This window comes from Salvia splendens, chromosome 19 (assembly GCF_004379255.2).
Source record: "Salvia splendens isolate huo1 chromosome 19, SspV2, whole genome shotgun sequence".
Classification (NCBI taxonomy): domain Eukaryota; kingdom Viridiplantae; phylum Streptophyta; class Magnoliopsida; order Lamiales; family Lamiaceae; genus Salvia; species Salvia splendens.
In genome coordinates, this window is record NC_056050.1 from 4,698,388 (window position 1) to 4,723,402 (window position 25,015).

The following is a 25,015-nucleotide window of genomic DNA, read 5'->3' on the forward strand; positions in this document are numbered from 1 at the left end:
CCGAAAAAAGAGTTGAAGACTCTTCCTCCAGGCTTGAAATACGCCTACCTGGGCAAAAACGAGTCATTGCCGATTATCATTAACATCAAACTGACCCAGGAGCAGGAAGGCAAGTTGGAAGTGTTGGGGAGGAACCAGAAGGCAATCGGGGTGGACTTTGTCTGATCTAGTGGGGATCAGCCCCGATCTATGCATGCACCACATTCGTCTGGAGGAAGGTGCTAAGGCCCACCGAGACCCTCAAAGGAAACTCAATCCAAACATGAGAGAAGAGGTCTTGAAGGAAGTGTTGAAGTTGCTGACCTTGGGAATTATATATTACATTCCAGATAGCGAGTGGGTGAGTCCTGTGCACATGGTGCCGAAGAAATCGGGGATACAAGTGGTTACTAACAACTGGAATGAGCTAGTGCCTACGAGATTGGTCACGGGATGGCGAATGTGTATAGATTATAGAAAGCTCAATGCTGCCACACGCAAGGACCATTTCCCACTGCCCTTGATCGACCAAATGCTGGAGAGGTTGGCCGGAAAATAGTACTTTTGTTTCCTGGACGGCTGCATCAGGTATTTTGTATTTTCAGATCTACGTCAATCTTGAGGATCAAGAGAAAACCACATTTACCTGCCCATTTGGGACGTATGCCTACCGGAGGATGCCCTTTGGACTATGCAAGGCACCTGGAACCTTCCAAAGGTGTATGATGAGCATCTTCTCCGACTTGCTGGAGGAATGCATTGAAATATTCATGGACGATTTCACGGTGTATGGCGACTCCTTCGAAACTTGTCTGAGGCATTTGGATGTCATGTTAAAAAGGTGCCGCAAGAAAAACTTGGACTTAAACTTCAAAAAGTGTCACTTTATGGTCAAGGAAGGTATAGTACTGGGACACGTAGTATCAAAGAGAGGCATCGAGGTCGATCAAGCGAATGTAGATGTGATCTCCAAGCTCCCATACCCGACGAATCAGAAGAAAATTTGGGGATTCATGGGTCATGATGGTTTCTACAGAAGGTTTATAAAGGATTTCGCAAACTTTCTCAAATTCTCAACTTATGGAAAATGATACAACTGTGTCATATTTATAGGCATTCATTCTTTATTCTAGAATTCTCTACTATATATTTTATATCTAGATTTTTCTCTATAAAAATCTAGATATTTTACTACATTTAAGGGAATTCTACTAAAAATACCTAGATACTTTCCTACTTAATACTTTTATATTCTAAATATCTAGATTTTTATCTATAAAAACCTAGATATTTCTTAACTAATATCAATAATCTAGATTATTCTCTTAAAATATCAACATATATCTACTAAAATATCTAGATATTTTCTCATGCCTATTCTAGATAATTCTACATAATATCTAGATATTTGTATAATATATTTTTATTACAAAATCAAGTTTATTTAATAATATTCCAACATTAGCATAGTACCAATATGTTGTGGTAATTCACCTACGGTATATGATATGAGACCATATCTTATTATTTATTCATTGTATCTTTCCCATATCTTTATTTTCTTGTTTCTTAACTTAGGAGACATTGTTATACATTTGAAATCATTGAAGAAATATCAAATTATCTATTTGAATTTCAGTTCTCGTTGATTGATGGACTTTACTTCCGCGACTTTCTTTATTTGTTTTACCTTCTTGTTAAGGGATTTACCCTTAATAGAATATATCGACATAAATGAGGTAATAACATTGAATATATAAATTCTATAAATGCTCTAATAATTTTAATTTGAAGAAAAAAGTTCTAGTTAATTATCTTTCGAAAACTTTTGACGGCTAAGAAAATAAATTGGGTATGATTTTTTTATGTTGCCAAGATATTTGTTGGTGAAACTATGACACAATTGGAAAATCTCACAACTCAGCAGTTTTCATTATTGCTAATTTTCTTGAACCTGTATAGTATTATACAAAAAATAAGAAGAAATGTGGCTATGCTGCATGTAATACACAGCATGTTAAGATTTAAAAATGGTGATTATAGATTCAAATGAAATACTGAACTAATAATTAGGTAACTAATGCTGGTAAAAATTTGTGTACCTAGTAAAACAAATTAATTTTTCACGAATGATCGATTAATTAGGATTTCTCTTTCACGGTAAAAATTAGATTAGAATGGATTAGGTCTAGCGAATTGCGTGGATTAAGTTGTTATAAGGTTGACCTCACAACGATCCAATTCGTTAAAGGCTAAACTTAAATATACAACATTTTAAAGAAACCCTCAACCCGGAAAAAAAAAACAAAAAGAAAAAGAGTTGAAAATATGTGAAACACGTAATGAAACCGAGTTGAAGACTTCAAACACGACTCCAAACATCAAGTTGAAGACTTCTATTCTTCTATGTGACTTTTATCCTCACTCCTCACCCATTCAAGTCTACCCTTTTCCCATAATTCATAATTCAAGAATTTAATGCTATTAATGGTATTGATAAAGGGTTATTTTGTAAAAAGGTATAAACAATAAATAAAGTTTAATATATTTGTTTCTGACGTATTATATTATGACCATATATATAGTGTGGCGGCATGGATTTATTCAAGAACAATTTTATTGAATAAAGTATGTATTAATTCTACAATTGGATTTTGATGAATGTAAAGCAAGTGTTTATTTTAATTTTCCATTGTTTTTCAACACTTAAACATTTGTCAATTTTACTTGCGTTCTTTTCAGTATTATGTGAGTCTAATGTATTAGAATTTTTTTTTGTATTACCCTACTCTTTTTGTCCCATTGAAAATGTTCATTTTTCATTTTGGTTTGTTTCAATTAAAATGATTTATTACTAAATATATCAATTTTATTCTCTTTTTTACTTTATTATCTCTCTACTTTACACAAAAAATAAAAACGCAAAAAATAATGTGTCACCCAAGGAAATTGTCATCTTCCTTGAAACGAAGTGAGTACTATATAAATGATAACAGAACTATCAATAACTTTAATTACAGTCGTCGATTATCTCTTCTAATAACATCTGGGAAGTAAAATCTTACTTCCTTCGTGCCAAATTAGTTGAATCATTTCCCTTTATGATAAAAAACAAATAATTTTTCACTCTTACTTTACTCTCTCTATATTTTGGAGTACTACTTTTTCTAATCTTTATTTTATTTTCATTTTATTCCATCTCCATGCCATGTCAACTAAGGTTGAATGAGAAGTATAATTTTACTGCTAAAAATATCTTGGTTTGGAAAACTTTAATAATTGTATTTCTAAATTATGTGCAAGTGAAGAAACTATACAGTGCCGTTGAAACTGCTTCAAAAATATGTAATCAAATTAATATATTCCACATCTATATTTGTACGAATTGTTCATCGACCAAGACTCCTATAAATTCAATTCTAACAAATTCAAAGAAATTGTTTCGGCTCGATTTATAGCCAGTCCAGTTGAGTTTCAGCCCATACATAATAACTACTACTATAAAAAAATCTGACAAATGGAGAGTTTGATCTTTTCCTTTGCTCTTTCAATCTTGTTATTAACTAGCTTTACACTCTCTTTTGATTCCGCCACTGACCAAAATGCTCTTCTTTCCTTCAAAAACTCCATCATTTCCCACCCTTATGCCTTCAATTGGTCGGAAAATACACCCGTTTGTAATTGGACTGGTGTGTCGTGCGGCCTCAAGCACCACCGCGTCACTGCTCTCAATCTCTCCGGCTACGGCCTTGCTGGAACTGTCGCTCCACATCTTGGAAACCTAACATTCCTGAGATATTTGGACATAAGTTCTAACCGTTTCACGGGGAGCTTACCCGTAGAGCTCTCTAAACTGCGTCGTTTGAAGGTGATGAACGTGGGAATGAATTCATTCACCGGCGAAATACCAACATGGTTGGGAAGTTTACCTCAACTAGAAGAACTCTATCTGTATAGTAATAAGTTGAGTGGTTCCGTACCACATGATATTTTCAATGTCTCTTCAATAAGAAAAATTAGAATTGGAAATAATAGTCTAACAGGTTTGCTTCCAAGCGATATGTGCAACAATATGCCCAACATCCAAATATTGTCGCTTGCTCTGAATCAGATTGGAGGGCGAATTCCGTCAAGTATATGGAAATGCACACATCTTGAGATGTTGTTATTATCCGACAACAATTTCAGTGGCAACATTCCCCGTGAAATTGGAAGATTGAGCTTTCTTACAAGGTTGTCGTTGGGATACAATAATGGTTTTGGAGGTATAATTATAAACATCTCTTCTTTCTTTCATAATTTATAGAGTCCAATTATTATGTGATACAATTTGTTTATACAAATGAAATTGATTTTGTGATGTATAACGATCAGGAGGAGTTCCACAAGAAATTGGGAATCTCACAAGACTAGAGATATTAACCATTGAGGATGCTTCTCTAAACGGAGATTTTCCATCTTCATTCTTCAACATTTCTTCATTGAGAGTCCTGAGTTTATCTGACAATAGTCTCTCAGGTACTTATTTTCCTCAACATTCAATTTTGTGATATACCTCATCTGTCTCACAATAAGAGTCCTATGTTGTCATTTTAGTCCGTTCCAAATAAGAGTCTTATTTCACTTTTACCACAAATGGTAAGTAGGTCTCAAATTCCACCAACTTATTTCACTCGCATTTTATTATAAAACTACTATCTATAAATGGGACCAATATTCTAGTTACTTTTCTTTATAGTTTTTTAAAAATTCGTGTCATAACTAAATAAGTCTCATATTTTAGAATGGAGAGAGTACATTTACATATCTCAATCATGTTAGATTACTAGGTAGTGTAGGATTGGGCAAAAATTGAATGTTTAATTAAAATCCAAAAGTCAATATTCCACTTTTTCAACTATGCACATTTAATTCTTTTTTAATGTTGAAAATATCTTTAGCAAACACAGTACATCGTTTTAAAAAAATATCTAGAACTTTTTTTAAAATTTAAATTAATGCATCATTTATATGTTAAATGTTAGTATTATCTAATCTATGGCGATATATACCACAGGTGAATTACCACAAGAGATTGGCACTCTGCCAAGACTCGAGCTTTTCTCTGTGTATAACAATTCTTTACATGGATCCATCCCATCTCCAATATTCAACATATCAACATTGATAAGATTAGAAGTTTCATTCAATGAGTTTTCTGGTACTCTTCCTTCAGACATAGGAGGTTCACTTATTAACCTTGCAGTCCTTTTTGTGAGTTACAACAAACTCAGTGGTGCAATTCCAACCTCCATTGCCAATATTTCCAAACTTGCATACTTGGACATGTCTGCCAACTTATTTAGTGGCTCCATACCACTCTTTGGGAAATTGAACCATCTAGAATGTCTACTCCTTTCGGGAAATAATTTGAGTGGAGCAAAATTCCCAACCCAAGAACTGACATTTCTCTCTTCATTAACGAATTGTCGATATTTGGATCGGTTGGGAGTGTCGGGTAATCCTCTTAGTGGCATCCTACCCTCTTCACTTGGGAATTTTTCTTCTTCTCTTTTGACTTTTGAAGCATCACAATGCAACATCAAGGGTGTCATTCCTGCTCAAATAGGAAACTTAACTACTTTGCTATACATTTATTTGGATGGAAATCAGCTTATTGGGACAATTCCACCTACAATTGGGAGATTGAAGAAACTCCAAATCATAAATCTTAGTGGCAATCAATTGGTAGGATCTATTCCTAACAATGTTTGCAATATGAACAATTTGGGGATGTTGAGGCTCTCTGGTAACATGCTTGTGGGTGCAATACCTGACTGTTTGGGTGATGTTAAATACTTGAGAGAGATCTACTTAGATTCCAACCAGTTGAATTCAGTCATCCCTCCCAAGTTTTGGTCTCTTCAAGATCTCGTTTTTTTGAATTTGTCCTCCAATTCCTTGAATGGTCAATTAACATATCAGCTTGGCAAGTTAAAGTTAATGAAGTCCTTGGATTTGTCTTTGAATCAATTGTCTGGCCTTATTCCCAGCTCAATTGATGGTTGTGAATCTTTAGAATTTCTTGACTTGTCAAATAATATGTTTAGTGGATCCATTCCTCATTCATTGGGAGAGGTTAAGGGTTTGATAAGATTGGATTTATCTTACAATAATCTTTCCGGACCAATACCCAAGTCCTTGGAAGAGCTTCTTTATCTTGAAATTTTTAATGTTTCCTACAATAAACTAGAGGGGGAAATTCCAGATGGGGGTCGTTTTCGTAACTTTAGTGCCTCTTCTTTTTCCCACAACTTAGCTCTTTGTGGTCCAATAACATTTCAAGTTCCTCCCTGCTCAGGAAAAAACCATAGATCATGGTTAAAGAAACTTGTTGTGTCATCAGTGATATTAGTTGTTATCATTGTGTTTGTTATGCTTGTTCTCATATGCATGCGCAAACAGAAAAAAGTAGCACTCCCTGCTGACATTTCACCAGAAAATACTGAATGTAGAAGAATTTCTTACAGGGAACTTGAACAAGGAACAAGTTCATTTAGTGCAACCAACTTGCTTGGAGGAGGTGGTTTTGGTTCTGTATTCGAAGCGACACTTTTTAATGGGTTAAAAGTAGCGGTAAAAGTGTTCCACATGGAACTGCAAGGAGCGGCAAGGAGCTTTGATACTGAAACTACTATATTGAGTAGCATTCGACACAGAAACTTAGTTCGAGTTATTGGTTGTTGTTGTAATATGGAGTTTAAAGCATTGATTCTCGAATACATGCCAAATGGGAGCTTGGATAAGTGGTTACATTTCGGCTTTCATGGATTGGATTTTATACAGAGATTGAAAATTGCAATAGATGTTGCGGCCGCCTTGGAATATCTTCACCATGGTCTTACATTCCCAGTTGTTCATTGTGATATAAAGCCAAGTAATGTGTTGCTTGATCAAGACATGGTTGCTCATCTTGCTGATTTTGGTATTTCCAAGCTTTTTGATGGAGGGGAAACAACTATCCAAACACAAACCATGGCAACTATTGGCTACGCAGCACCAGGTGATTCATGCACGATGTTTACCCTTTCAAATTAAATTTCATCATATATAAATGTTATACCTAATCCTAACAAAATGTTGAATGTGTGTGATACAATTAGAGTTTGGAATGGGTGGCAAAGTATCAATAAAAGGGGATGTATACAGTTTTGGGGTACTGCTGCTAGAGATGTTCACTGGAAAGAAGCCAACGGATGATATGTTCGGTGAAGAAAGGAGTTTAAAAGATTGGGTAAGTGAAGCATTAGAGCAAAATGCAGCAACTGAAACGGTTGCTTATGCTGTGTTATCAACGGAAGATCAAAAATACTCTGCAAAGGAGGAATATTTGTTGTCAATATTTCAATTGGCAATGAAATGTTTAACCATTTCAGCAGATGAAAGAATCAGCATGATTGAAGCAGCGGCTGGTCTACACAATATCTATACAACAATTGTAGCAGGTAATAATGGGGTTTGATTCTTGTATGTAGTGTAGCTTACCTTTCTGAAATTTCAATATGGTAAAGCTTAATAGGTTGATGTATTGATAGATACAATTGATCAGCATGATGAAAATAAATCCCCCAGTCAAAATGATGGACATATTTGATCAACATGTTGAACTTGACCTATGATATATTACTCTCTACTTATATCCATAAACTTGTATATGTATGCAGCAACAACTTTTCAAATGGATCTTTATTTGGATAATTGGATTAGATATGCATGTGAACATGATGGTATTCTTGATGCACATGTTGGACTAAGCTAGGTTCATTGGAAATGTTTATATTGTGGTTATGGTGCTGTACAAAGCATTGATAAGTTTGTACTTATTTTACTTAAATTATTATAACCTACTTTTATTAACTAACTAACTAATCAAAATTGGATTTTACTCAAATAATTATTATAACCCACTTTTTTCGTTGTTTATTTTAAACGCATTAACTAATTTTCACATTAAAAAACAACTTAAATAAAATCAAAACAAATTAATTTCACAATTATTTATACCAAATAATTAAATCATACTACGATATACGTGAGAAATACTGAATAATAAATAACTTTTGTTGGTTTGGTGAAGTCAAATCAATATGCTTAAGAAAATGCCATTGCTTTACTCATTCAAAATTGACTAATATACATTTTAAAATTGGACCAAAAATCTCATAATAAAATAACAAGTAACTTCATAATATTAGTAGGGCATATATTTCTCTAAATTTAAAAATCTTATTGTGTCAATAATTTTATTAAAAAAAATTATAGTTCTGGTAGGTCCGAAGATTGGAAGATAAAAATGTAAAAGTTGACCTAATTAACTATGCAAATGATAAAACTATTGTAAGAAACTATTATTTAAACTACAAAATTGGTAAATGAAAAATGAGGTTTGCATCTTTTTGTTATTTCTGAGGTAGGATATATTAGTTACTACTACCTTGGGACAATCCAAAAAGGAATACAATTCAATTACCTTAGGATAGAGGGAGTATAAGACTATCCATCTAGAATTAAGTTGTGGGATTCAATTAATCTTATGAACCAAACATGATACATTTCAATCAAGAGATATAATATTGCCAATCAAATAGCCCCTAAGGTGTCGTTCGGTTGTCATGATTAATTATCCTATTATAATTCATCAAGAATTAAGTTGTGAGATTACTTTAGTTGGAGGGGGTATCCATGATTAATTATCACATAATTATTCATCTAGGATTAAATTGTGAGATTCAATCTTATTAACAAAACATAATACATATTTAATCCGGAGACATAATTTTATAAACTGAATAGTTTCTAATTGTATTATTAATGTCATGGATAAGGGTAAATTAGTCTCATGAAATTGACACTTTTGAGATGAACTAATTTCAAGTTATTTAGCATTAAATGCACTATTCTTCATTTTTTTTATACCCCTAATTGTATTATTAGTCTCATGGATATCAGTAAATTAGTCTCATGAAAATTATACTTTTGAGATGAACTAATTTCAAGTTAATTACCATTATAGTGTGGTGTTCGGTTTTCTAGCTGGTAAAATAGTATCAAGAAATAATTTAGGATTGAGTTGTGATATTATTTTAGTCATAGGGGTTAGCTCTGACCGATTATCCATTTAGGATTGAGTTGTGGTATTGAATTTCATGAACCAAACACACTACATATATAATCTCATGATACAATCTTTCAAACCGAACCCCCCCCTAAATGTACTATTTTAGTACTCCCTCCGTCCCAAGGAAGATGACCCATTCCTTAGGCAGCATGAGATTTTATGCGGCTTTATTTTGTGTGTTAGGTGGAGAGAGTAAAGTAAGAAAGAAAACAAAGTAGAGATAAATGTGTTTTTATTTTTAGTAATAGGTCATCTTGGTTGGAACAACCAAAAAAAAGTGAGTCATCTTCGTAGGAATGATGAAAATTATACTTTTGTGATGAACTAATTTCAATTTATTTAGCATTAGATGTACTATTTTTGTTAATAATTTATATGTATAGTCCTTTACATTATGAACTAATTTCAATTTATTTAGCATTAGATGTACTATTTTTGTTAATAATGTATACGTATAGTCCGTTACATTATGGCTATATAATACGACTAATTATTCCTAGTCTCACATATTTCCTATACGCGAAGAGACTTCCATTTCACAGTAATTTCACATTTATGTCAAATTGTCAAGTACGTCTCTACAACTCTACAACATTATCACTTTGGAACGTAGAAAATTTATTGTTGTTATATGTTGTGAGAATTGAAATGATATTACCCCTCCATAAAATATAATATTTTATTGATATTATAAACTATATTACAAGTACTATAACTTAAATTTATAAGTTCTTTGATTTCATCATATTTAAAAATAAATAAATTAGAATAAACTAAAGATTAAATTAAGACTAACTTCATACCCCCGCTCCACCCATTCAAGTCTTCCAGCGTCATTTTCCCATAATTCATAATTAAAGAATTTAATGCTATTATTTATTTTGATAAAGGGTTATTTTGTAAAATGATATAAACATTATTTGTTTTTGACTGACCAAAAGTAATTTTGGTAAAATGATATAAACAACCATAATATCGTTGCATAGATTTATCCAAGAATAATTTGATTGAATAAAGTATGCATTCTACAATTTGACTTTGATGAATATAAAGCTAGTGTGTATTTTAATTTTCCATTGTTTTTCAACACTTAAAAATGAATCAATTTTATTTGCGTTCTTTTCAATATATGTGAATCTAACGTACTATTAGATTTTTTTATTATTATACTATTTCCTCCATTCCACCAAAAATGACCACTTTCTATTTTGATGTGCCCCAATCAAAATTATTCATTACTAAAAATAAAAATTAAATTTATCTCTACTTTATTCTCTCTCTACTTAACATAAAAATAAAAATGCATAAAATAAACGTGTCACCCAAGAAAATAGAGACTTGTCATTTTGCTCCGTCCCATAAATATAGTTGCTTTCTATTTTCGGAAACCTCTTTTTCTCTAACGAGGTGTGCCACATTCTCTATTAACAATGTTCTAATTACTTTTCTCTCTAATACTCTTACTTTACCAATTATGCATTAAAGTTCGTATCCTACCAAATGTCTACTCTCCTCGTTCCATAATAGTAGAGTCATTTTTGTCATTATGGTACGTTCTATAGTAGTGAAGTCATATCCTTTTTTAAGATAGCCAAATCAAAAACAAATTATTATTATTAGGATTGAATAAAAACATCACAATAACTTTAAAATATTACTCTTTCCATCCTACAGCGCACTTATGTCACAATAAAAGTCAACTTTCATTTTTACTATAAATGGTAAATCTGCATTCCGGTAATTTATCCACTCGTATCATAAAACTATAAAATTTTATATTTTACTAACCTTTATAACTCATTTTTTTATAATTTTTAAAAATTATGTTGAGTCAAATGTGGACTCCTAATGAGAGACGGAATTAGTAGATTGTTTTTTTTATATTTAAATTAAGCTTTGCCACTTGAGCATAAAGAATTGAATTCTTAAAAAGATTCCAATAGTCAACAACTTTCCACTTTTTCAACTATGCACTTCCAGAAAACAATTATGTTGACAAAAAATCTTTAGCAAATACATCCTGTTTTTTTTTTTAAATTTAAATTATTGTAAATTTATATTCAATTGTATTACCTCATTTATGTCAATATGTACCGCAGGTAAATTGGCACTCTGCCAAGACATGAGTGTTTCTCAGTGTATAACAATTCTTTACATGGAACCATCCCATCTTCAATATTCAACATATCAACATTGAAGGATTTAGAGGTTTCATTCAATAAGTTTTCTGGTACTCTTCCTCCAGACATAGGTTGGGATTCTCGGGCAATCCACTTAGTGGCATCCTACCCTCTTCACTTGGTAACTTTTCTTCTTCTCTTAAAACTCTTGAAGCAGCAAACATTAACATCAAGGGTGTCATTTCTTCTCAAGTAGGAAACTTAAGTGGTTTGCTATACATTTATTTGGAAGGGAATCAACTGACAGGATCTATTCCACCAACAATTGGGAAATTGAAGAAACTCCAAATCATAAATCTTAGTGGCAATCAATTGGAAGGGTCTATGATAGGATAAACCTCCTATCCGGTTGATCGGCGTCCGTAGATCGGCGATCGATAAATATCTGTCGCGGGCGAGTGCCCGACTCGCCCGTCTAGCAAGACGGTTTTCTCACTTTGGAGAAGCCAATGAACGATAAAATAATAATGATATTCTTCATTTTTTCAAATGATTATAATGACTCCTATTTATAATGCTAATAACTAACTTAATGAACAAGAAAACAAAGATATGGAAAATATATGCGAATACCTAAAATATCTAAACAAAATATGAAATATGCTCGTATCAGTCTATCCCTGACAATGTTTGCAAAATGAACAATTTGGGGATATTGAACATCTCTAGTAACATGCTTGTGGGTGCAATACCTGAATGCTTGTTTTCTTGTGCATGCACAAACGGAAAAAAGTAGCTGACATTTCACCGGGAACTACTGAATACAATGAACTTGAACGAGGAACAAGTTCATTTAGTGAAACCAACCTACTTGGAAGAGGTAGTTTTGGTTCTGTATTCGAAGCAACACTTTTTGATGGGTTAAAGTTGCAGTGAAAGTATTCCACATGGAACTACAAGGAGCGGAAAGGAGCTTTGAAGTTGAAACTGTTATATTAAGAAACATTCGACACAGAAACTTAGTTCGAGTTATTGGATGTTGTTGTAATATGGAGTTTAAAGCATTGATTTTGGCATACATGGCAAATAGGAGCTTGGATAAATGGTTACATTCCGATAATTGTGGTTTGGATCTTATACAAAGACTGAAAATAGCAATTGATGTAGCGGCCGCCTTGGAATATCTTCACCATTACTACACATTCCCAGTTGTTCATTGTGATATAAAGCCGAGTAATGTGTTGCTTGATCAAGACATGGTTGCTCGGGTTGGACTTTTTTCTAATCGATTGGACAATCGGCCCAATTTTTTTTCGATCGGTTGGACCACTTGGCCCAAATTTTTAAGTCCAGATATACTGCTGGGTCAGTCATTTTTTCGGTTTTGGCCAAGATATACTGCTGGGTCAGTCATTTTTTCGGTTTCGGCCCAGATATACTGCTGGGTCAGTTAAATTTGACCCACAGTCGGCGACCCGCTCTGATACCATGATAGAAATCCATGGGTTCCATCCTAAAACCAATTGGTGATAGGAGAAGGGGCCCATGAGACTTATATACTAGTTTCAGTTTTCTCTTGACACCGATGTGGGACAATTATAAGTTATATTTTTAGTTTCAATTGCCAACACAAACAATGGCAACCATTGGTTACTCAGCACCTGGTAATGCATGCATGATTCTTACCCTTTCAACTTATATTTCATCATATATAAATGTTTTACCTAATCCTAACAAAATGTTGAATGTGTGTGATACGATTAGAGTTTGGAATGGATGGCAAAGTGTCAATAAAAGGGGATGCATACAGTTTTGGGATACTGGTGCTTGAGATATTCACTGGAAGGAAGCCAACTGATGATATGTTCGGTGAAGAAATGGGTGTGGGTAAGTGAAGCATTAAGTTGATGGATCTTTATTTGGTCTAAGCTAGGTTCATTGGAAATGTTTACATCGTGGTTATGGTGCTGTAGATTGTAGAAAAATCATTGTAATTTGAAGATCACAATCGACTTTATTTCCCACTATATAATTCAATCTCTGGTTTTATGAAACGAAACATGTTTCAAAGATATTCAATTTAATTTAAGGAGTTTGTGTTTGATTACTTTTAAATTCATAATTTTTATCATCTTAATTTTGTTGTTGCATTGTGTTGTGTTGTTGCGTGTATCTATAGAGCTATATAGCTAAACTAGGGCTTTTGATCTCTCGTTACAGATTTTTTTTCATAATGTAGGAGTAAGAGTTTGGGATTTAATTTAAGTGATACAATAATTACAAAGATATGGAACTAAGCTAATGAAAATAAGGCCAGCAGGGCGTAGCGCAGTTGACAACGGAGGGACAGATCTTGCTACGATAAGCTAATCCTCAAACTTGAATTAGTATGACTACGGAATCCTCAAATTAAATTCATGAACTAGGAAACGGCTCAATAAGGAAAGAGTATAGTACATTTTTGGAAAACGAATGGAGTACCGATTATATTTATATATATCCACCAATTTTGGAATGCGGAAATACCTAGAATGAATTAGGTAGGAAGCACTGAAGCAATGTTAATGACGACGCTAAGGCCGTAATTAGTGCGTGTAATTCTAATCGGAACCTAAATCAATAATTTTATATCAATAAATAAATTTTCATAAATCAATAATTTATAATTATATTACTCCAATTTTGTAAAATCAAAATGAAAATAATTCCAATTTCATTTGTAACAAAAACTCTCGGTAAAATCGTGATTTTCGGCGCATATTTTCACTGTTCTCCGTTGCGGTTATTGAATCGTCGTCACCAACCCTATATTCCGGCAGTCTGCAATTTCAATTTCAAGCCCTAAATCAGTTCTATTGCACAATTTTGGGAAGCTGTATATATGTATTTGAGTGAAGAATATGAGGTTCTTTAAGAGAATCGCTGGTTTGTTGGGGTTAGGGAAAGACGAAGATCAGCACCACCGCGACGGCGACGCTTCTGCTGAGGCAGCCGCTCCGCCTCCGTTCTCTGCCCAATCCGCCGCGGCAGCTACTGCTTCAGCTCAGCATCTCCCACGCAGAGGCTTCAGTGTTCCCGTTCAGGTCCCCGTCGAGCGGGGCCCACCCGCTCCGCTTCTCTTATTTTGCCCCTCCGGAGATGGTGGAGTTCAGGTATGCTTACTACAATTTCGTTTTTACATTTTTGGTGCTGAATCTACGCTGATTAGGTGGACATTTGTGTAAATCCCTCTTTCGCTAAGTTGATTAGGTTTTACTAAGGCTGAATCGTCGAAAATTGAAGTTTGGAGATCTGATGAGTGCATTTTGCAATTGAGTTGGTTTTTTTTTTACTAGGATGTAGTTTTTTCATGTAACAATTAGATTATGAGAGCTACGATTTTGTAAATCTAGTGGAATTGCCTAAATGTGTTTGTCTTACTGTGGGATCATCATAAGCTACAGTTTCAAAGTGCAAACTGCATCAAGTCAAAGAAAGATGCAAAGAAAGGATTGCTGGGAATTTTAATTGTGAATAGTCTCTGATCTAAACATGGTTTGTCAATGTGGTGATCAGTTAGATGTGCTTGAGTTAAATGCCATGTTCCCGACTTGTGATGTCTGTTTGGCCGGTTTCCATTTTAAATCTGAATCTGTAAGTTGTATTACACAGTTGGGGATTTAGCTCAGTATATGCTTTAACTAACTAGGGTTTTCTTAATTCTACTTCTGGATCGATGTGGCTAGAGAGAACAAGAGTTTTCTTAGAGAAGGAAATGTATACCGTCGCAAAAATAAAATATTTAGAAGCTGAGTAGCATCGGTAGAGGAAGAGCTAGTACTAGGCAGTAGTGCTACACTGGATAGTCTGCATGAATTTACCAGGAGGAGAGCTGATAGGTTGAACTTTGTATTTTAATTCTTTTTTTCTTATGTCCATACCCTTTATGAGAAACTGTGTCGATTGTTTGGTAAGCTACCACAGAGGGAAGGTAGAAGCAATCAAATTTTATCTTTATATATCACCCATTTTTAACCCTCCAGCATTTCAATCCTTGAAAAAAATCTAGAATTCCATGGTTCCGTTACTCATTAAACAAAAACTATATTATCCTCTGGAGTCTTGCATCCATGCTTGTTAAGACGTATTTGCTTGCAGAACTTGTTAGGTTTATCTTTTAGAGTTATATCCATGTTACGACTTTCTTTGCTGTCTCTAAAGTACTGAACATGGAAAGGGATTGCCTTTGATTACTGAAGTGAAAAGTCAGTCATATTTATTTGCTTTTGTAAGTTGTATGCCTCCATGTGATTATTGTGGAGATTGAATTTGTTTTCATGGAATTCAAGATCAAAATTTTGTTTGTCAGATTCTTTAGGGCATCCCAGAGTATACTAAATTAGTAACCATTTCATGACGTTTGTGCATAAGCTTATAAACTAGAACGGAAAGCAACTCTTTGGAAAGAGGCTTAATTTTAATTATTCTATCCAAGTTAGTAGTCCAAAACGGGAAGGCTTCGAAAAGGCACTGTTTGACTAAAATGAAACTTAACAACCACATTTATGTAAGGCTGATATAATTTGGAATACCTAGAGGAAGCTGTGTTTGTATTTGAATATCCAGTATACTCTATTTTCTTGACAAAGAAGAAAGAAAGCTTAATGGCTATAAATTCTTTGGTAGGATGACTTTTGTAATTTCTAGGTATCAGCATTGTCTGGGTTGCTAATTTTTCAAGACCTTCATGCACTTCTATCTTAGTCAATTCAAAATGAGCTTTCGTGCATTCCATTCTCATCTCTATATATGTGTCCTTGCTTGCTTACTGATCAATAAGGTAGTGTGGTGCTTAAAGAGTGCAGGTAAATTGCGATCCTTATGTTTAATCACATATTGGGCTTAAATATGCATTTGATTACTTACTCAGATTACACAGAACTATTAGAGATGAATGTTTGCCATCGCCAATTTGGAAAGGTGGAGTATTGAAATATCATTAGTCCAAGTTGGTTTTCTGGTAAATCTGCATACATATTAATTTGAAGCAGTATTAGGAATGTCAAGAGTATGGGCTATTTAAGGATACAGGGTAAGATTAGAGACGCGTCTGACATGGTTTGGGTATGTTACTGGAAGGCCCATAGGGAGCAGGGGCAATAGATTATTGGTAGTTGGATAACATTCGTCATGAAATACTTCCTAGATCCTGGAGAAGGGGTAGCATTTTAGCATGTAGGAAGATTGTGTAACTGCAGGATGCACCCCAGTGCATTGTTCCTGCAAGTAGCTGTAATGGACTAATATAACACACCCACTTACTGCCTCACATGTTGGTCGTATCAAGCTCCGGTGGAGCTGACTCTATAGGCTTAGAGCTGGGTTGATTGGTTTTGCAGCTTTCATTACTCTGTGCTTGATTGTATGCCTGTCGCTGCACAAATCCTATAAATAATAGTTTAATAATATCCTTGTTTCATTGTGGATTCTGCCCCTACTATATAACTTGTTGTCGCATGATAAATTCTTTCCACTAGTATGTGTATTGCTATGATTTATAATCATGTAGGTACACTGATGAGAAACTACTGCTGTAACAATTTTATCTTTACTGGTGTCAGTTCCATAATTTCATTCTATATTGCTCAGGGCTTGAGGTGGTATGCTAGGCGCCTTAAAATGGATGAAGATGGAGATGTTGCCGATGAGTTCCTTGATGAAGTGTCACCAGATACGTTAAGAAGTGTGGGAGCACATAAGAGCCCTGCACCAAGGTTTGAAGTAAAGAACAGCACAAAACCTGTCAAAGTGAGGAATCTGGAATTGCTACCTAACGGTAAAATTCAACATCTCGTGGAGCACCATGGCAAGCTGGAGTGGCTGTAAGTGAACAAGATTGGTTTCCATATTATTAATGCTGGTCCAAGTTGTCTTAACATTAACTGTACCATAATTCCTTCCTTCCTTTAGAAGAGATAAGGACTGATGTGTGTCACAATTCTTCTTCAATACTGTTGTTCTCATTATAATCCGTCGATTGAGGAACGTGCAAAAGGCAATGGTCGACTGCGATGCAACTGTTTAACATCACAAGTTCTTTTGCACAATGCCAAATTGTAATCTTGAAACCTTTGAGTTATCATTGTATACAGGTTATTAAGAGTTGAGATCATGTTATGCGACTCTGATCTCATTTCTTTTGTCTTGTGCTTGATTTGTTCTGCTATGTATGTGTTTGTAATACTTAATATTCTGGTGTTTATAATGATTAAAGATTGTATGCAATGGAAGAGACGAAGAAAAGAGTCGAAACCATGTAAAATCCTCTGTAGCAAATAAAGAAACATCAACAAATGAAACACCAGAAAACTCAAATATTTTTTTCCATGTTTCTATCAATTACTAATACACTTATTGTTCAATTATGAAACTTATCATCCCCAAATAGTATCATTAACAATAACAGTAATGCCTACATAGTAAACATAGCGATCTTTTACAAATTTCTCGTACTGCTGAGGCCATCAGCAATGTCTATCATCAACGTGGCATGCTTGATGGCCAATTGATTCTTCTCCGAAATGCCCTTGTGCTTCACCACAGCCTTGTCACAACGGTTTACATAGCTGATAATCACCTCGCCATCTAGACCTGCAATGGCCGGTTCTTGTGAAACATCGGTTATGACTTTTGTCATGTATCCGGCAATCTCCTCATAACAGGACAGGCACTCCTCGACTTCCCTCGTTTTGAACTTAGCATAAGTGTCCTGCAAATAGGACAAGGTCTTGCACACGTAAATGGAGGTCGAGTTTATGGCAACCTCGAGAAGAGGGACTAAATTGTCCTTTTTTGCATAGGCAGTGTGACTTCTTTTGAGCACACTGAGGCAGAAGGGCCTTTCCACATACAGCCTTCTGTAAAGGCAGAAACGGTTTACTGTTTCATATGGAATTGCATTTGGTGAGTTTTTGTTATGGTGATCCTTTTCTTTTGATGCAACTGTTGGTGAAAGAATGACTAGGAAACAGAAGCTAAGTGTGAAGAATATTAAAATATTTCTTGAAGGATCCATTATATTTTCTGATGATACATATCAAGAATGCACTATACATACAATGTTGAGTTTAAGAAAATATATAAAACTGCTGATATTAATATGTTGAAATGAATGTGGATGTTACGTAGTGCTTATTTGTTTTCATTGTTCAAACGTATAGAACATGCATTAATTCGAGTTGGTCATTTGATTTCCATTTAATCAAAGTCATAGTATTTCAAGAATTGATATTAATTACAGTATTTTCTTATGCCTAATCACTTACCTCTACAAAAATAACGCAATGAATTTAACCAAATCGTAACGATTCACAACTGAAAAGAGTTGATACAACATAGATTATGGTAAAGCCGCAAAATAAAAATGTTACCAAATCTATGTAAAAAAGTTAATTACACAAAGAATACTGATTCATTAACCCACACATGACTATGGATATCAAATAGGGAAGTAATACAAAGTAAGAAAATGACATTTTCCCCCACCACAATTACATAAAACCTTCACATTTTTCATAAAAATAATAAAAAAAGGCAAAGATTTGATTGATCCAAGGAGGAGCAAGAGATGAATGATAGCACAAATCTTAGCCTAAACAGGTAGTAAAAATGGATCAACTTGGCCTTGGATTGAATAGAAGATGGCATTTTTCTTCCAATATCTAAATGCAAAAGGAACATCCTTCGAGTTGCAAGTTTACCGCTTGATGTCCGGTGCACGCCTACTGCTCTTCTTCACACTGACTGCAATGCTTCTTTCGAATTGGCAAAGTTGCCCTCATTGCCGATTTCCCAGCTCCCACTTTGCCCCCAACTTGGATGTCGTGTTGGTTCTGATTGCACGCCAGGGGGGCGTCTGTCAGAACCCAACACGGAATCTCCTTCAGATGAATTGTGATGGGGCACGTCGCTCCCTCTACCACGAATGTCCGCTTCAATGTCTTCAATGTTATGACGCTGTGAGATCTTCAAAAGATCTCCACCGATGTCTAAATCATCTTCCACCTTCATACGTCGGCCATCTCCAGGTTCCTCTGGCTCAGCATTGTCCCTTGAAGTGGGCATCGGTGGCCTCTGGGATTCCTCCTGCACCAAAGCTCGGAAGTTGTTCTTTGAGGGCTTCACCGTTGTACAAAATACTTCGGAAAAGTTGTTTAAGCAACCACGATCATAGACATTGATCCTGTTGTCAGCTCTGTAGCGGAAATTCTCATAGGTTGTCTGCAATGAAAACCCCAAGATAGTAATTTGTATTATAACCTGAAGTATTTTCTCAAAGCAGAATTGACAAATAAGTGATTCTCGACAGTTTCAGCAATGCTTCTTTCACACTCAGGAATAGAAAATATTTCTCCAGTTTAAGTGATGATGTTTTACAGTAGAAACAAGAAACTGAACTTCAGAATGTTAAAAATTGGAAGCAAACCTGATTTGTGCTTATTAGATAAAGGTGAAATCCAGTCAGCCCACCAACAAACCATAACGATATGAAACAGTAACCCATCAGAATCACAGATACAGGAGATTCTTTCATTGCCATCCACACAGTACCTTTATGATCATCCATCAAAACCTTGATATAGAAAGCTGATATTGAAAACACAAAGATGCAAAGAAGTGCTGCCGAGGAAACAAAACAGAAGAAATAACGGTAGTTTCGCTGCATATAAGTTGAAGAAAAGAACAAAAAGAAGTTAGGCGTACCGAGGAGCAATGCAAAAGAAAACGAAAATGCAGAGAAAGGGAAGAAAGGAATCAAACGATTTGAAGAATATATCTTACCATTCCTATGCACTGGCCTACCCAAGGGCAGTGATGATCAAAACGCTCCACACAATTATTGCAAATCGAGCAGTGTGAGCAACGAGGAGGACGATATAGCATACAGGTATCACAATATTTAACTCTGATAGGGAGTCCATTGACCATTACTTCTTTGGTTCGAGGGAACTGGAGGCTTGGTGTCTGCCGTCCACCAACCTCCACTGACGCAGAAGTATCATAACGAAATTCTTCTTCTGGAGGGTGTGAATTACGTGGCACAATCCCAGGATCTCGGGATGAGGTTAGAAACAACAAAACTAGAACCTACAGTAATCAATTAAAGACAACCATAAGCCATGAAGATTTCCGTAGTACATTTTCTCCTCGGATAATCACATTGACCATAAATGCAATAATATAAAATGATATTGATGATCAGTAAAGTATAAAATACACCTACAGCGACTTGCTTAGCCATATACTAGTTGATTGTATGAAACCACAAATAGTGAAAAGAGAAAAAGAAGTTCAGTCACCTAATGTGGGCATAAGTCCACGTGGATGAATTAAAGAACCACAAAGGTAGTTGCTTCTATGCATTCAATCAGGCTCTTCTGAGCTGCCATATGGCCATATGATCCGGTTGTAAATTTAGGTTAACAAATAAAATATCTCAACAAAGTTTGATTCAAAGCGTTATTGGCTGCCATTGCACTATTTCAGGAAAAAAAAAAGAATGTGCAGAAACCAAGCAGGTAATACTACATGGCATGCTCACCATTTACATATATATGTGTATCCATGTATTATCTACAAGTTCCCACTTGATAACTTGTAGGCTATACAATAAACAATGCCAAACTTCATGCTTCAAAAGCCATTCCATGTTGTGTGAGCTCATCCATAATAAGCATATACCAACAATAAGGTGATGTGTATTTCTGGTGCTACAAGTCATACTGTTAGAAATTAGGGGAGCTCATTGGTACACTAAACTCAAGACACTAGCCTCTGTGACGAAACCATAAGGTTGCCCTGGATCAAATTCAGAAACACAGAAACTGAGAGTATTATTTAATCCACGTATCCTACAAATTATCCCAGAGAGTTGTATGCTACAGTTACGTTCTTTGACAGGGTTAAGATCATATTCATTTAGTGGATCACTTTAGAGAAATTATAAACCCTATACTTCATATTTTAACAGTCAAAACACCAGTCCTTTTCCTTCTGTTATTTTTTAGAGTCATACACTAACCCACTGGATGATTTGAATGCCGGTCTATATTAGTAGTAATGTAGTACGAGTATTTCTTATTCTTTAAAGTAACACGTATTAGTATAATGTGATGAGATCACAATATTAGGACGCCAATATGAAAAATATAACACAACCCAAACAGTAATTTATCCAGCATACCCTTTTTCTTCGAGATACAAGATACATATCATAGCATGAATTCTATACTAATATGGTATTGCCCTGATAACCAAAAACATAAACATTGCTGTTCCAGATATTCTGTTCTGAGCATAAGAACCCCTTTCATTAGCCTTCTCTGTCACAAACTATTAGGTACCTTGTGCTGAGACTATTTCTAATATATTCTTAAAGTAGCTCCTTAATTACATCAGAGAAATTTTTTACAAGACTCCCATATGCATATGATATATTCAGAACCAATTAGCAATTTAGATTAGGATGAGCAGAGATGACGAATTATTACTACTAGTAGAAAAATCAACATCACAGGTTATAAACCAAAATGCAGGAGGATGCATCCATTAGCAAACAATTTAGGAAAATTCCCAAAATATTTACGTAATAATCAGGAGATATTAGGAACTGACATGAATGGTGAAGACTATAGCAGCTACAATGATTGCATATCCTGCATTGTAGGACGAGAAATGATGACGAAGATGCCTTGCGACAAAAACACAAAAGATAACGACAGGGGCAATGAGCAACAATAAGGTGACAAGCAGTGATCTTGCATCGGGGCCAAAAATCAACCTCCCACTCAGGAAAAAGATCTGCAGAAGGTGCAAATTAAAAATTTGTCATCTACATGTAGAATACCATAACCTTTACTGGAATAGAATCACTTGCACCCTTTCTTTCATAACATATTTTAGTTCTCTCAAATTTGCAGTAAAAAGGGGTTAGTGTATCCTGTCTAGGTACTAGATATAGGTAGTGAACAAGAATCCAAGTGATAATCAAGATCCCAGCCACAGAATTTCTCGATGTAATTGAATGTATAGACTACTAACTGGCATACAGAGAGAACGCAGGGAGGTTGTAAATACTAATTACCAGTGCTAAACATCTGATAGGGTAAGCTTTGATTGCGTTCAACAACTTAACCCTATGTGTAAAGAATTCATGAAAGCAATTACTTTCCCAGGCCAAAGTAGTCACATCTTAGAAGCTAAAAGCGAGTTGTAAAAGCAAATACTTCAATTCTACTATGTTCATCCCTAAGACGTGCGTAAATACCACTTGATTCCAATATATGGCCATTTCTTACATAAGCATGAATATGTATCCATGAGACAGTATAATACTTGAGCAGTTTTGACAGGCAGGAACATGCAATTTCAAGGCCATTTGCAATGGTGAATAAGCTAAACTCCACATGCTAACAAAATGCAACCTAGCGTCAACAGCTATTTGAGATTGACAATACAAAATATCAGAATGATGAGAGAACTTATCAAGATTTGTTTTGAACAGTGTAACATATCCACTCCCACAGGCAGAAAGGTTAAAATTTTAAGTGCTCAAAGGCATAAAGAAGAAGTTTGCCAACAATGAATATGAATAGGCAAATAAGAACCTGGTTATTCTAATTTGTATAGAGATAGCATACACCAAAATTTAGCCAAACAAAGATAAGAAGTGTAATGTAGCATTGAATAATATGGTACAACAGATTTGAACCCAATAAAACAGTTCCGGTTTAGAGATTTTCCATCAACTGTCAAAAGCCACCAGCATCATAGTTTCCCTTTCTCTATTATGAAAGATGAAGGGCTTGGTGATGTTACAGGTACTAAAAGCCATGTTTGACATTAAATCTCATCGTCCTTAATTGGTAAGCAAAGAGGCATTCCATATCATAGACCAAGCATGAGTCACGGAAGATCTTGATTCTGATAGTTATATCATGAAAGAGAGCTACTTAATACAGATTATTGATTACAATACATCTCACCATCCTTAATCGATGACTAAAATAATATGATACCACCAACTCTGCAAGCAGTCAGTTCTAATTGTCATTTCATGAAGATACAAGATTAATGTTAAGAAAGGATAACAATTATTTGCAGCTGAATTGCTCATTTATTTTACACAAACACCCAAATGTCTAATTTTTATGTGAACTGAAGGGGCTGGAGCATATTACAAATACGACACATGATGTTTACAGTTAAGCATACTCGTCAAAAGTTTCACTTGATCCATCTCAAAAAGAAGATCAAGGAAACACATCTCCAATCATACACCAAATCTATGGATACTACATTACTACCAAAAAAATTACTATCCCAAACAAGTGAGAATCGCACAACCGGCCAATCAATCAAAAGTGCATAAACCAGTAGCACTACAATGTCAAATTAAGCACACCATAACTGCAAGATTAAGTACTACATGTAAAGGAAATCCACGAATAAGTGTTCTACTCCCCACATAGGCACATACACACAACAAAAACACCCCTTTAATATTCATAATAGATGCAGGTACAGCTTAAGATAACAAAACAAACTCCTTCAGCTGCCAAATAATCACTTCATTAAAAGAAATAACTTAAAAAGAGCAGCAGAAAAACAAATAACCCTAATTTCAGCATACCTCAGCTATCAATCAAGCTAAGCTAAAGCAAAACAGAAAAAAAGAAAACCTCCCACAAAATTAAACAGAAGTCGAGAAAATGCGAAAAACAGAATAAATCTCACATTGTTACCCTTCCATACTTGGTACACGCGCTTAGCCATTCAGCACAAAACCGAACTAGAAAAAAAAATTACAACGGAGCTATGCCGGAAGCGAATCGAAGATTTCAAACTTGGACAGTCTGCTCATCTCACAAAAACGCACACAGTGGCGATGGTGAGAGTGGGAAACTTTTAGCTGTAATTAATTGTGTGCTCCCATCCTTTTTTGCTCTGTGTTTTTGGGCGTAATTATTAGAGAAAGGTTGAATTTGAAAATGCAGCGAATTTAAGATTGGGGTTTTTTAGGGATTTTGAATAGTTGAGGGGTCTTCGTCTTCGCTGCCAACCCGATTACTATTTGGAATGTTTTTGGGGAAATGGATTCTTTTTTTGTTGTTCCACTTTAATTTGAGTGATAAATTAATTCACTTTTTTTGGAATTTTGTGTCACTAATCATTCCTGTATTACTACTATTAATTTAGGGTGGCGTTTGATTTGAAAATAATACATTATTTTGGTGATTGATTGATTAATTTAGCTGGACATTTAGTGTTTTATTCAAAATAATGGGTGGCCAATTAAATGCCGATTTATATATGTGCAGAGAGAGAGAAATAAATACGATACTCAATTATAGAAATAAGAAATATAATTGTGGATTTAAAATTAAATATCGCACTCTCGCGCACACAAGTTTTCAGATGCGTAACTATTCAAAATGAACTAGTAGTATTTTATTAATACATGAACAAACCTTGCATCCACATTGTAATGATTTTTTGCATCGATAGTTTGCTTCATGAATATGTTTCTTACTATTAATTCGATGATATTTTTTTGTTATACATGTGTTGTGTTTTTCTAAGATAAGTCTACCCTAGTGCCTTAGCTTTAAAAGATTGCACGTTTAAAATTATGATTATTTATGTTTATATGTATTGAGAATAAATTGTTAGTAGTAAGTAAAAAGTTTCAGCCATGAGAATAATGACTTGGTAATTATCA

General features: G+C 34.7%; 3 protein-coding genes across 3 annotated transcripts; 2 read left to right on the top strand and 1 right to left on the bottom strand.

Annotated features, from left to right (window-relative positions):
* The first annotated feature begins 3,435 nt into the window (after window positions 1-3,435).
* On the top strand, window positions 3,436-7,607 carry LOC121779311 (probable LRR receptor-like serine/threonine-protein kinase At3g47570). Its single transcript, XM_042176620.1, has 4 exons — window positions 3,436-4,244; window positions 4,354-4,497; window positions 5,036-7,021; window positions 7,122-7,607. Exons 1-4 carry the CDS (start codon window positions 3,497-3,499, stop codon window positions 7,478-7,480), a joined length of 3,237 nt encoding a protein of 1,078 aa, XP_042032554.1. The 5' UTR covers window positions 3,436-3,496; the 3' UTR covers window positions 7,481-7,607.
* A 6,328-nt stretch (window positions 7,608-13,935) lies between these two features.
* On the top strand, window positions 13,936-17,440 carry LOC121779323. Its single transcript, XM_042176648.1, has 3 exons — window positions 13,936-14,408; window positions 16,885-17,117; window positions 17,206-17,440. The coding sequence occupies exons 1-3, from the start codon at window positions 14,157-14,159 to the stop codon at window positions 17,219-17,221; spliced, it is 501 nt and encodes a 166-aa protein (XP_042032582.1). The 5' UTR covers window positions 13,936-14,156; the 3' UTR covers window positions 17,222-17,440.
* A 1,194-nt stretch (window positions 17,441-18,634) lies between these two features.
* On the bottom strand, window positions 18,635-24,375 carry LOC121779317 (protein S-acyltransferase 8-like). Its single transcript, XM_042176632.1, has 5 exons — window positions 24,031-24,375; window positions 21,910-22,095; window positions 20,077-20,382; window positions 19,721-19,954; window positions 18,635-19,515 (listed from the first exon to the last, which is right to left on the bottom strand). The coding sequence occupies exons 1-5, from the start codon at window positions 24,067-24,069 to the stop codon at window positions 19,030-19,032; spliced, it is 1,251 nt and encodes a 416-aa protein (XP_042032566.1). The 5' UTR covers window positions 24,070-24,375; the 3' UTR covers window positions 18,635-19,029.
* Window positions 24,376-25,015: the final 640 nt, after the last annotated feature.